General features: G+C 43.5%; 1 protein-coding gene across 1 annotated transcript in view; it reads left to right on the top strand.

The window, feature by feature from the left end:
- The window catches only part of IGSF10 (immunoglobulin superfamily member 10), a 102,125-nt gene that overhangs the window by 63,572 nt on the left and 25,095 nt on the right, over window positions 1-13,458 (top strand). Inside the window, exon 4 of the mRNA XM_073674734.1 lies at window positions 2,074-2,464. Coding sequence (XP_073530835.1) covers window positions 2,074-2,464 — 391 coding nt within the window. The remainder of the gene's footprint in view (window positions 1-2,073; window positions 2,465-13,458) is intronic.

Below are 13,458 nucleotides of genomic sequence, written 5' to 3'. Positions count from 1 at the left end.
CATGTAGTTCATCGCTAATGTCATTGGAAGTTGTTTGGGGCTCTTTGGTTACTATTTGTATTAACCATCTCTTCAATTTGTCATCAATTTTCCTCTTGTGGCCAGGTCCAGGGAGGTTGGCTACAGTCTTGTAGACCTTAAATTTCTGAATAGGATTGGAAACATCAAGTTGTTTGGGGATAATCTTATAGACTTTAGCATCTTTGTCAATAATTTTCTTTCTATTCTCCTGAGACAACTTTCTCCTTAGCTCAGTGTGGTATCATCATTTTTGTCCAGGCACTTTTTCAATACTTTTTTTTTGTTGAACCACAATTCAAAAGCAATGGCTGATTTTTATTAGTTGATATTTAGTAAATTTAAATTGAAAATTAATTTTGTCAGTTTCAAATTATTTCAGTGACCATTGTGGGTTTTTCTTACTATACCAGAAAGGTACCAACTATTTTGTCCATGTGTGTATGTTGAGCCAGGAGGAAAGATGAGGATGGACACATCTTGCACAATGACACAATCATTTGTAGCATTTGTAGATTAAAAGACTCTGATGACACACTGGATACCAAGGATTACACTCCCACTTAAAAATAAGGAAATGGATCATCACTCCTCATGTTACTGTGGAATATTCAATAGTGCTTTATTCCATCGCACAATTATGTCGCCTTGTGACAAGTTTCAGCTTTATTGCACAAAGGAATATAACACTATTGTAACGCAACTACAGGTATCATTCCTTTTTCTCATAGAGATTTGTGTGACAATTGTCACAGAGAAAAATATTCCCGATGTGCATAGCAATTAAACTTGTGGGGAGATTTATAAAAAATGTTATAGGGTAAATCAGAGAAAAAGACACCAAGTTTATCAAAATAGAACACATTGCATAATATAGTTGCTGCAACTCGTTAGGCATGTTAAAACGTTTTTTTTTACTTTTGCACCAAATAATTGCTGCACATCTTTAATAATCTGAATGTATTTATAACTACTGTTCCCAATTCTTCCTTATAAAAACATTTTTAAATGTGTGATGGTAGCTGTAGCAAGTGTCCAAAAAACATAGTAAGTTGGCAGTATACCATTTTCACATTTAGGGGATCAATTCCCAATCAAATTCTGATGCTTTTCTCTCTAATATTCCTTTGGGGTAGAAGGTGCAGGGTTCAACAAGAGACATGATTAATCTAGAATGCTACTTAAGCCCCAATATATCAAAGTTTTTTGCCAGAATTCCAGTGTAAAACTGTTTCAAACATTGCAAAATTTTATGCAACTTATAGTTACACAAAAATTTTAGTACTTTTGTCATTTTTATGCCAGTCCTGGCCAGTTCTGCTTACTGGTCAAAAAGTGGCAGATCTTAAGGAGAAAATGTATGGCTGACAAATTCATGATAATTTATACCACAAAGGTGGCAAAAATTATTACAGACATGTACTCCAGTTACTGTGCTACATTGATGAATCAACTGTTATGTGTTTTGCCTATTGCGCTGCATAATGGGATCCAATATATCACAGGCTTATCATCTTTGCTGGTTATTGAACCCTTGCGTCATGCACCACTCTCTCCAGCCCTGTACTTGTTTAAAAGTGTATTAGTTTTGCTTTAAAGGGAGTCTGTCACCTGATTCCTGTTGCCCAAACCTAGAGCAGTATGAATCTGAGCCTGACGGCACGGCTGCAGCCAGGTATAATTTGCTATGAGATGCTCCAGCATTTCAGAGAAAATCTAGTTTAAAGATCCGATCTGGGACCATAGCTGGAGATGAGACTAGTCCGGCAACACCCACGGCCGGCTTTCCTCAGTGCTGCTCAAGTTTATTGGCAAATCTCTAGGTATGGGTGGCACCAAAGTTGTGCAGCCAGGCTCTAACTCATGCTGCCTGTGATTTGGGCAGCATGTATCAGGTGACAGGTTCCCATTAAATTAACTTTGAATTTACTTTTTCTCTGTTGAGTAGGAAAGAATTAAAGTCCATAATTCATTGAAACTACCAATACCTACACCAGGTATTCAATTTGTTCATTTATTTTTTTCGATGTAAATTTTCAATTTTACATTCTTTAGGTATTGAAAATGAGTTACAATAAAGTGAAAACCCTTCATAAGAATACATTCCACAGCCTGAAGAGTATGGTAAGGCTACATATGGATCACAATAAACTGGAATTCCTGTCTCCAGAATCATTCTATGGCCTCACGTCCCTGAAATTGGTGCACTTAGAAGGAAATGAACTGTGGCAGCTGCATACGGACACTTTTGTAACTTTGCGCTTCATACAGATATTTAAAACATCATCTATAAAACATATTAACCTGTCAGATAACCAGTTAACTTCATTGCCTAAAGAGATGTTCTTGTACTTAAATGAATTGGAAGGACTTTATCTTCATGGAAATCCTTGGTCCTGTGACTGTAACCTTCAATGGATCACAGAACTGGGACAGCAATCGAAAGGTATTTCATTCCCTGTGTATATTTATGTCAAGAAACACATGATGATAATGTGCAGTATCTACTGTATTAGCACAATGAAAAGTAGTTGGTTTTAGAAAAGCCTTAATAATTGGGTTACCCTTTAATTAAGTCTTTCATTTTTCCAGTTGTGATGACAAGCGTTTTCCACATTTATAAAAGTAGACCCTAAACACTTTCTGTAAGGTAAAATAACAACTGCAGATAGTATTCACCCTCACTGGGTCCAGTGCTGGCTGTAAAATATAGATGGTGCCAGCTACTGAGCTCAGTGATTGGCTGCAGCTGTGATGCGTACTGTCAACATGACATCACCACTGCAGTCAAAACATAGAAACCAGAACAATTGCGGGCAGTTGAATCGGGTGAGTGTGAGTACTACCTTATTTTGTGATTTTACATAATGGAAAGCATTTGGGGTCCACTTTTCTAAAAGTGGAAAACCCCTTTAAATGATCTTTGTGGAAACGTAGTCCTCTGACTATCTCATTAAGTTCACAAACAAAGAACATCACTCTACTGACTGAATTCTTTAATATAGTATTTTAAATTGGATTTTCCAAACCAGATAATTACTTTAAATGTGCACAATTGTTAGGCTAGAGAATATTTTGACCATATCATCATTTTTATAGAAATTTTCTAACTCTAAGCTGTATACACTTGAATGCTTATAGGATGAAGCAGATCAGGTGAAGTGTATTTGTGTAATGAGGGAGGATGTGACCTAAGGATGCAACACCCTTTATCAAGGTGTGCAGAATTATTAAGCAGATTGTTTTACTCAAGCAAAATGGGTTTAAAGAGATTTAACTGACTGAAAATTCTAAAATTGTTACAAGTCTTACAGAGAGATGCAGCACTCTTGATATTGCTAAGATATTGGGGCATGATTACAGAAACATCAAAAGTTTTGTTGCAAATGGTGAACAGGGTTGAAAAAAACGTGATGAGCAAAAAGACACACATTAGCCACCAAAGAAATGAGAAGAATCAAATGAGAAGTGACCAGGAAGCCATTATCCTCCACTGCTGTCATATTCCAGAACTGCTACCTTCCTGGAGTGCTAGAAGTACAAGGTGTTCAGTGCTCAGAGACATGGCCATGATAAGGAAGGATGACGCTCAACCACCACTGAAAAGGACACATAAGTTGAAACGTCAAGACTGGGCGAAGAAATATCTGAAAACAGATTTTTCAAAGGTGTTATGGACTAATGAGATAAGAGTGACTCTTGACAGACCAGATGGAAGGACCCGTGACTGCATAAGTAATGGGGAGAGACCTCCACTTCAACTCATATGCCAGCACGGTGGAGTTGGGGTTCTGCTGTGGGCTGGTATTATTAAAGATGAGCTAACTTCAGGTTGAAGATCGACTCAAAATCAACTCCTAAACCTATTGCCAGTTTTTAAAAGACACTTTCTTCAATCAGTGGTACATGAAAAAGTCTGCATCTTTCAAGAGAACCATGATTTTTATTATGTACAATAATTCATCTCATGCATCAAAGTCTCCAATGCTCGGCTACCCATTAAAGGCCTTAAAGATGAAAGAATGACAAGGTTTCTTCCTCAAATGACCTAAAACCTATTGAGAACTTGCGGGCCCTACTTAAAATTTTACAGTGAAAACAGTTCACCTCTGTGAACAGTGTCTGCGTGGCTGTAATTGGTGCTGTCCAAAAAGTTGATTTTCAAAAGATTAAGAAACTGACAGACTCCATTTATGGAAGGCTTATGATTGTTATTGAAAAGAAGGGTGACTATATTGGTCACTGATAGTTTTTAACATGTTAAAAATGTACATTTGTTTGTAGGCTCCAACCTGCAAAGCTGATCTGGCAACAGCAATCATAGAAAGTTGGAGCCAGATTGATGAATGAAGAGTACTGTTTGTCACTCATTAAGTCCATGCCTCAGAGACTGCAAGCTGTTGTTAAAGCCAGAGGTGGTGCAACAAAATACTAGTGATGTATTGGAGTGTTCTTTTGTGTGTTTGTTTTTCATGATTCCATAATTTTTTCCTCAGAATTGAGTGATTCCATAATTTTTTCCCTCTGCTAGGTCTGAAAAAATTACCCTTACTGGGTACCACATTTTTAATCTTGATTTCTTTTAGTGTTTCTTAAAGCTCTAAAGTTGCCATTTCAAATTACTTTCGTTTTGTGCAATGTCTGTGATCTGCTTTTTTTCAACAACATTAAACAACTGAATGAACATCCTCCGAGCCCCGTGATTCCATAATTTTTGCCAGGGGTTGTAGTTGCCCAATAATTATTGACAAAAAAATCTTCTAAGAAAGACAAAATCTCACTTTTAGTTTCTTAAATGTTCAGGTTTTAGGTTTATTAACCTTTCGGATTGACCGACAGCAGTGTAGTTGTTCAATAATAATATTAATTATCAAAAGTACAAATTGCCTAATAATTGTGCACACAGTATATATACTTAATTATTTTACAGCTGTATCCAAGGTCTATTATTTTGCATATTATGCTCAATAGTCATTGTAAATAGTAAATCAGTTTGCCAAAACTATAAACTATAGTGACTTTTGTTCTTTAGTATTACCAATGATTTATCTAGGCTCTCTTTGTGGAAAAATTCAGTTCCCTACTCTAGCCCTGTATTTAAATACAGGAAGAGTGGATTAAATGCAGGAAGAGTTGGTTATTGGCGACCCTTCATCTAAAGGCCCCGTCACACTAAGCGACGCTACAGTCAGATCTTCCCAACGACGCAGCAACGATGCGGCGACATGTAACGATCTGTATAACGATGCACGCCTATGTGTTTCTGTGTCTGAGTCATTAACAAGGTCGTTGGTAAGGTGTCAAACACACGGATGCATGCTACCCAGCGGGGCCTCAACGATCAAAGAAATGTCCAGATCATTCCGACACGACCAGCGATCTCACAGCAGGGGCCTGGTCGCTGCTAAGTGTCAAATTTAGCGAGATCGCTATTGAGGTCGCTGTTGCGTCACAAAACTTGTGACTCAGCAGCGATCTCGCTTAGTGTGACGGGGGCTTAACACATAGCATCTGTGGTTCCTTCCCTATTCTGCTTTTAAGATAGCATGTAGACCCAGTTTTGTTTGGCCTGTGTCAAAAATACATGGACGACCATTTTAACCCATTTAGATTCTAATTTCACCTTCAATCAAGTGGTAAATAGCAGCCGTTCGTCTCTGTGTGCATGTACTTTTTCCTCTGCATGATGTTGCCCAATCATAAGCAGGAGGCATCATGCATGGAAAAAACCCTAGAAAAAGCTTAGAGCAGGCTTTGTCCTGTGAGACATGTAGTGACACAGAGCTCTGCTCTTCTCTATGATATGTAAACTTACTGTGTGGAGTAGAGGGATGTACCACTACAAACACCTCTTGCAGCTCTTTTGTTCAAGGCAGTCTTTGTGTTAGTAGAGCAGAACTGACAGTGCCCTGAGATGAAAACTGCAAAAGGTGTTTATAATGATACATAGCTATGCTGTTCGCCTCACCCACACTAACTGCAATGAGATTAAAGCAAATCTGTCAGCAGGTTTTTTCTACCTTAGCTGAGAGCAGTATAATGTAGGAAAAGGGACCATGATTCCAATGATGTATCATTTAGATTACTGGGTGCAGCCATTCTGACACAATTAGAGCTTTTCGATGTAGAAAGCAGTAGAGGTGAGAAAGCTAACACCCAATCACACTAGGTTCTCTATGTACAATGGTTATTAACAGTGAGCTTGGTTGGACTAGTGTAGTCCAGGCAATGACAATCACAAGGTGGTAAAACCTTCACTATAAGTAAACAACACCAAACAGAGTAATATATTACACATCCTTGGTCTCTGTGCCTCAGCCTCTATCTCCTACTGCCTTCGGATCACATAGCAAAAACCTGCTGACAGATTCCCTTTAAAGATTCCCTTTAAAGATGTAAGAGGTGTTTGTAGTGACACATTGCTGCAACTACTGGTCAAAAAGGAGAGCAGCTCTGTATGTCATTACATGTTTCACAGGAGAAAGCGTACTCTAACCTTCTCTAAGTTTATGCTCTGTGACAGGGTCACTGGTATGATATATGAGGAGAGGTATGTGTCGCACAGGTTGCTAGCATGTGTGAACTGAAACCAATGAACTTTCTGCCAGCATGTTATATGCTGGTGGGTTAACTCACTTAAAGGGTGTGGTTTTAGGGGAATGACAGTGATGGGTGGGACGTCATTCCCCATACCTCCACCTCAGGGTGTGGCTGAGGATCCTTTAAATGTTCAGCCCTGTTTTTTTTCTGTGTGTTGTGTTTGGAGAGGCAAGGTCTCCAGACTGGACAGTCATAGATCAGGAGGGAGCTGAAGGCTGGACATAACCGGTGTGTGCGACGTGCACACACACATATATGGACTCTGCTACAGTTTATCTTTTGTTTTTGTGGTTTAGCCAAGAAAGGCTGACATATATGGACTCTGCTACAGTTTATCTTTTGTTTTTGTGGTTTAGCCAAGAAAGGCTGTATTTATTTTGCTGGAGTGCAGAGCTTTATGCTGCTAATAAAGCCTGCAAAGAGAACCCGGGTTCCTGAGTCTTCTACTGGAAGTGGCTGAGCGAGTCGTCCTACCACAGTTGCTGCGAGAGTGTGTGCAAGATTCCAGGAACACGTGTACCTGCCACAGAGACAAGCGGATGTCCTGGGTAAAGGCCGCCAGCCAGCCAGAGAAGTTCGGCAGCATGGAGGAGCTCGTTAAGCACCTGGTCCAGACCCAGCAGAGCATACAGCAGACCCAGCAGAGCATGCAGTAGCAGCACCGAGAGCAGCTACAGCAGCAACGGGAGCAGCAGCAGGAGACAAATAAACTCCTGATACAGCAAATCCAGCAGCAGCAATGACAGATGGAGCTCCTAACAGCGGAGATCCGTGGCAGGACATACGCTCCACCCTCAGATCCAGGTGAGGACGCACACGTCAGGAAAACGGTATGGAGAACCATGCAGAAGATGACCCCGGAGGATGATGTTGAGGCGTTCCTGACTGGTTTTGAAAGGGTGGCGGAACGGGAGAGATTACCTCAGTAACAGTGGGCGGAGATTCTGGCGCCAAATTTGACCGGGGAGCCGCAGAAGGCCTATTATGATCTGACTTTACAAGACGCAAAGGAGTATGCGAAATTAAAAACCGAGATATTGGCACGCTCAGGAGTGACTATGTCTGTCAGAGCGCAAGGAGTCCACCATTGGGCGCATGCTGGCGACAAACCTCCACGCTCACAGATGTTCGACTTGTTACATCTAGTCCAGAAATGGCTGCAGCCAGAGTCTTCCACTCCTGCCCAGATGGTTGAGCATGTGGTGATGGACAGGTTCATCGATTCCCTACCCAGGCCGGTGCAGACCTGGGTTGCCCAGGGCAACCCTCGGAATGCGGACGACCTTGTTGGCCTGGTAGAGAGGTACCAAGTGCTCGAAAAATCCCTAGAGAAACCTGATATAATCACCTCCCCCTACTGGAGTGCCCAAAAGGGGGCGGGTTCATCACGGAAGGGGGTCAGAGCCACAACTGGGGGGCGTCCCACTTCCACTGAAGGTGCTGCAAGGACTGTTGTTAAGGATGTGATCTGTTGGCGGTGTCGCAATCCGGGACACGTAGCCGCCCAGTGTCATACGTCTGCTGAGCCAAATGACTGCAGCTTAGGCAGACGATGTTCATACTATGCTTACCCAGCCTGCAGTGTGGACTGTCAACCTGGCGAGGGGCCGCAGGCATGTGCCGTATCCGTTAACGGAGTGATGGTCCTGGGGCTGTGGGACTCTGGGAGTCTGGTAACCCTAATCAGTGCCACCATTCCCCACCAGCTGATCCCTACCAAATCTGTGGGCATCCGCTGCATACATGGTGACACCAAGAACTACCCAGTGGCCAGAGTGACAGTAGGAACAGACTGTGGCGCCCAATCCCACAAAGTAGGGGTGGTCAAGGACCTGATACATCCTGTCATTTTGGGGCGCGATTTTCCCTTGTTCTGGGACTTGTGGGGGAAGGGATCCAGACCGAGTCCTGTGGAAAAAAACCAGGACCCTAGAGAAATAACCCAGTCGACATCGGAAGTGGATGAGTTCCCACTATGTGTCCTTGTCGGTGACGAGGACGAGACTGTGTCTGAGGTGGTCGACCTCCCTGAATTAGAGGTGCCTGGAGAGAACTTTGGGTCAGATCAGGTTCGGGACTTGACCTTGAAAGGGGCGTGGGATAATGTTACTGTTTGTAATGGTGTTGCTCAAGAACCGGGGGCGGAAACCAGGTACCCACACTTTGCAGTTCAGGGGGAGCTATTTTACCGGGTGACCAAACTAAAAAGTGAAGAGGTAGTGGAATAGCTGTTAGTTCCAGGTTCATACCGTCACAGGATATTAAACATGGCACACTCACATATTCTGGGGGGACACCTAGGGGTTGAGAAAACCCAGGAGAGAATTATAAGGTGGTTTTATTGGCCAGGATGTCATCGGGAAATCTTAAACTATTGTAGGTCCTGCCCCACCTGCCGGATAACCGCGCCCACCTCCCACTTCCGTAGTCCATTAGTTCCACTACCTGTCATAGAGGTTCCCTTTGAGAAGATTGCTATGGACCTAGTGGGGCCCTTAGTTAAATCGGCCCGGGGCCATCAATACATCCTGGTGGTCATGGACTATGCGACCCGGTACCCCGTAGCGGTACCCCTAAGGAACTCATCCAGTAAAAGTATAGCCCGAGAGCTAGTTCACATTTTTGCTCAGACAGGTCTACCAAAAGAGATTTTGACAGACCAAGGAACCCCCTTCATGAGCAAGGTGATGAAGGAACTATGCAGAGTCTTTCAGATAGCCCAGATTCGGACCTCAGTTTATCATCCACAGATGGACGGCTTAGTGGAATGCTTCAATAAGACTTTAAAGGGGATGCTCAGGAAGGTCATTGAAAAGGATGGGCGAGACAGGGACTACCTGCTCCCATTTCTGCTTTTCTCTGTCAGAGAAGGTCCTCAAGCCTCCACTGGCTTCTCTCCATTTGAGCTCCTCTATGGACGGCATCCAAGAGGTCTCCTAGACATCGCCAAGGAAACTTGGGAGGCCGAGGTCACGCCCCACCGGAGCATCATTGAACATGTCGCCCAGTTACAGGAGAGAATGGTGAAGGTGATGCCCATCGTGAAGGAACTTCTCCCCCAGGCGCAGGAAGCCCAGGCGAGGGTGTATAACCGGTCGGTAAGGCTGAGACAGTTCCAACCTGGGGATCGCATCCTGGTTCTTATTCCCACCATTGAAAGTAAGTTTCTGGCCAACTGGCAAGGCCCATATGAGGTGGTGGAGACGCTCAGTGAAATGAACTACAGAGTCCACCAACCTGGCCGAAGAAAGCCACACCAGGTGTACCATGTAAACCTGCTCAAGCCGTGGCGAGATCGGGAGCCCGTGGGAACTCCTCGCCTGGGAGCTACTCCCGAAGGCCAGGTGGAAGATGTCACGATAGCGGAGACCCTTTCGCCAGCCCAGAAGCAACAGTGTCGAGAACTGCTCCAGCAGAATCGGGACCTGTTCTCAGAGTTGCCGGGGCATACCCAGGTGGTAGAACATGATGTGCTAACAGAGCCGCATATAAGGGTGAACCTGAAGCCATACAGGATTCCTGAAGCACACCGGGAGGTGATCTCGGCTGAGGTGAAGAGGATGTTAGACCTCGGTATGATAGAGGAGTCAAAGTGTGGATGGTCTAGCCCCATCGTCCTCGTGCCAAAACCCAACGGAGAGTGGAGGTTTTATAATGATTACCGCCGGCTGAATGAGGTGTCTAAGTGTGACGCGTACCTGATGCCCCGCGTCAATGAACTCATCGAGAGGCTTGGACCGGTGAGGTATATCACCACTTTGGACCTGACGAAGGGCTACTGGCAGATCCCCATGTCCCAGATGGCCAAAGAGAAGACGGCTTTCTCAACACCTGATGGGTGCTTTCAATACACTCGGATGCCGTTCGGACTACAGGGGGCCCCAGCCACCTTCCAGAGGGCTATGGATCGGATCCTAGCCCCACATAAGAAGTATGCTGCAGCCTACCTTGAACGACATTGTAGTCTTTAGCCCAGACTGGGAAAGTCATCTACCTAAACTACAGGCCGTTCTGGATGCTCTAAGAAAGGCGGGATTTACAATAAATCAAAAAAAATGTGCCGTTGGAAAAGAGGAGGCCAAGTACTTTGGCTATGTCGTCGGGAGAAGCAAAATAAAGCCGCAAGTTAATAAAGTGGAGGCAATCCAGACCTGGCCGAAACCGCTCTCCAAGAAGCAAGTGAGAGCCTTCCTGGGAATGATGGGATATTAACGGCGGTTTATCCCAAATTTTGCCATGAAGGCCGCGCCACTGACTGATCTCCTAAAAGGCACTAGATGAACTATGGTGAAGTGGATGGAGGAAACAGAGACTGCATTTCAACTATTGAAGTCAGCACTGTGTAAACAGCCGGTCCTGGTCGCACCAGACTTCAAGAAAGAGTTTGTGGTCCAGACAGATGCTTCAGAGGTTGGTCTAGGGGCTGTACTGTCTCAAGAGATAAATGGAGAAGAACATCCCATTCTCTATCTGAGCCGGAAGCTTTCGTTCTGCGAGAAAAACTACACAATAGCAGAAAAAGAGTGTCTAGCCATAAAATGGGCCGTAAATACACTAAGATACTACCTATTAGGCCGGAAGTTTAAGTTGGTATCAGCCAATGCCCCGTTGAGGTGGTTGAGGGAAAAGATGGGTAAAAATGCCAGGGTAACTAGATGGTTCCTAGCTCTTCAGGACTTCAACGTTCACGTAGAGCATAGGCCTGGGAAGTTACACGGGAACGCTGATGCCCTTTCTAGAATTCCCTGTCTGGTATCGGAAGGTGCCCAAACTCCCGGCTTTGGGCAGAGGGGGGGAATATGTGATAGGGTCACTGGTATGATATATGAGGGGAGGTATGTGTCGCACAGGTTGCTAGCCTGTGTGAACTGAAACAAATGAACTTTCTGCCAACATGTTATATGCTGGTGGGTTAACTCACTTAAAGGGCATTGTTTTAGGGGAATGAGAGTGATGGGAGGGACGTCATTCCCCATACCTCCACCTCAGGGTGTGACTGAGGATCGTTTAAATGTTCAGCCCTGGTTTTTTTTCTGTGTGTTGTGTTTGAAGAGGCAAGGTCTCCTGACTGGACAGCCATAGCTCATGAGGGAGCTGAAGGCTGGACATAGCCGGTGTGTGTGACCTGCACACACACATATATGGACTGTGCTATAGTTTATCTTTTGTTTTTGTGGTTTAGCCAAGTAAGGCTGTATTTATTTTGCTGGAGTGCAGAGCTTTATGCTGCTAATAAAGCCTGCAAAGAGAACCCAGGTTCCTGAGTCTACTTCCGGAAGTGGCTGGGCGAGTCATCCTACCACAGCCCCCAGAAACAAATCTCTGCTAATGCACCTTTGGTTGAACGAGAAATTGGAATCTAAATTTGACAAGGTAATATCATGGAGATGAGAAATAAAAATGTTTTATTCAGCTGTGCAGCCACTATTCCATGATGTGACCAGTTTAACATAAAAGGTGCTCTTTATCGCCTTTCTGACCCAAGGCGTACTAATACGTATCTGCATCCTGGGCCTTATGGGCCAGATACGTATTAGTACGCCCTGGTGATTTCGCCCGCACACAGGCTGTGCTGGCGCGATCACCGCTTGGTGTCAGCTGATTGTCACAGCTGACACCCGGTACTATGTGCAAGGAGCGGTGCCACACCGCTCCCTGCACATTAAACCCCGAAATGCTGCGATCGAAGTCGATCGCAGCATTGCTGGAGCAAGGGGGGAGGTAAGCGCCGATACTTACCTTCTCTCCGGCATCCCGCGGTGTCTGTGCCGGGTCCCAGATGTCATGGTGACCTGATGTCATCATGACAACATCTGGGTCACCAGGAGGCAAGAAGTTACTTTGGTCATGCGCAGTGTGCGACCAAAGTAACTTCTCCCTGTGCTGAGCTGACAGGCTGTATAGCACAGGGATGCTGCTGCATTCCTATGCTATACAGCCTATCAGAATGTAAAAAGTGAAAGTCCCATAGTAGGACAAAGTATAAAAGTTCCAAAAGTGTCAGAAAGTGAAAAAAATAAATAAAAAAAAAATTGAATAATATTTAAAAAAATGAAAAAAATAATCCCCAAAAAATAAAAATATACTGTACCCATAAATAAATATTCTTATGAAAAAAAAATATAAACCAATAAAAGTACACCTATTTGGTATCACCGCATCCTGAATGACCTGACCTATAAAACTGTCCCACTAGTTAACCCCTTTAATGAACATGGTAAAAAAATAAGAAACGAAGCAAAAAACTATGCTTTATCATCATACCGCCAAACAAAAAATGGAATAAAATGCGATCAAAAAGACAAATGTAAATAAAAATGGTACCGCTGAAAACGACATTTTGTCCTGCAAAAAACAAGCCTCTATACAGCTCCAACGGCTGATAAATAAAAAAGTTATAGCTCTCAGAACAAAGCGATGCAAAAACAATTCTTTTTTCTATAAATAGTGTATTATTGTGTAAAAGTGCCAAAACATTAAAAAAATATAAAAATGTGGTACCATTGTAAACTTACTGACCCGAAGAATAAAGCTGCCTTATCAATTTTACCACACGCGGAACGGCATAAACCCCCCCCCAAAAAAAACAATTCCTGAATTGTTGGTTTTTGTTTATTCTGCCTCCCAAAAATCGGAATAGAAAGCGATCAAAAAATGTCACATGCCCAAAAATGGTACCAATAAAAACGTCAACTTGTCCCGCAAAAACCAAGCCAGCACATGACTCTGTCAACTGAAATGTGGAAAAATTATAGCTCTCAAAATATGGCGATGCAAAAACTAGTCTTTACAAAAAAAAAGTGTTTTTTAGTGTGTGACAGCTGTCAATCATAAAAACCC

This window comes from Phyllobates terribilis, unplaced genomic scaffold, assembly GCF_046119375.1.
Source record: "Phyllobates terribilis strain yellow unplaced genomic scaffold, ASM4611937v1 Scaffold_3__8_contigs__length_932513732, whole genome shotgun sequence".
In the NCBI taxonomy this organism is placed as follows: Eukaryota; Metazoa; Chordata; class Amphibia; order Anura; family Dendrobatidae; genus Phyllobates; species Phyllobates terribilis.
This window is presented reverse-complemented; position numbering and strand designations above follow the sequence as displayed.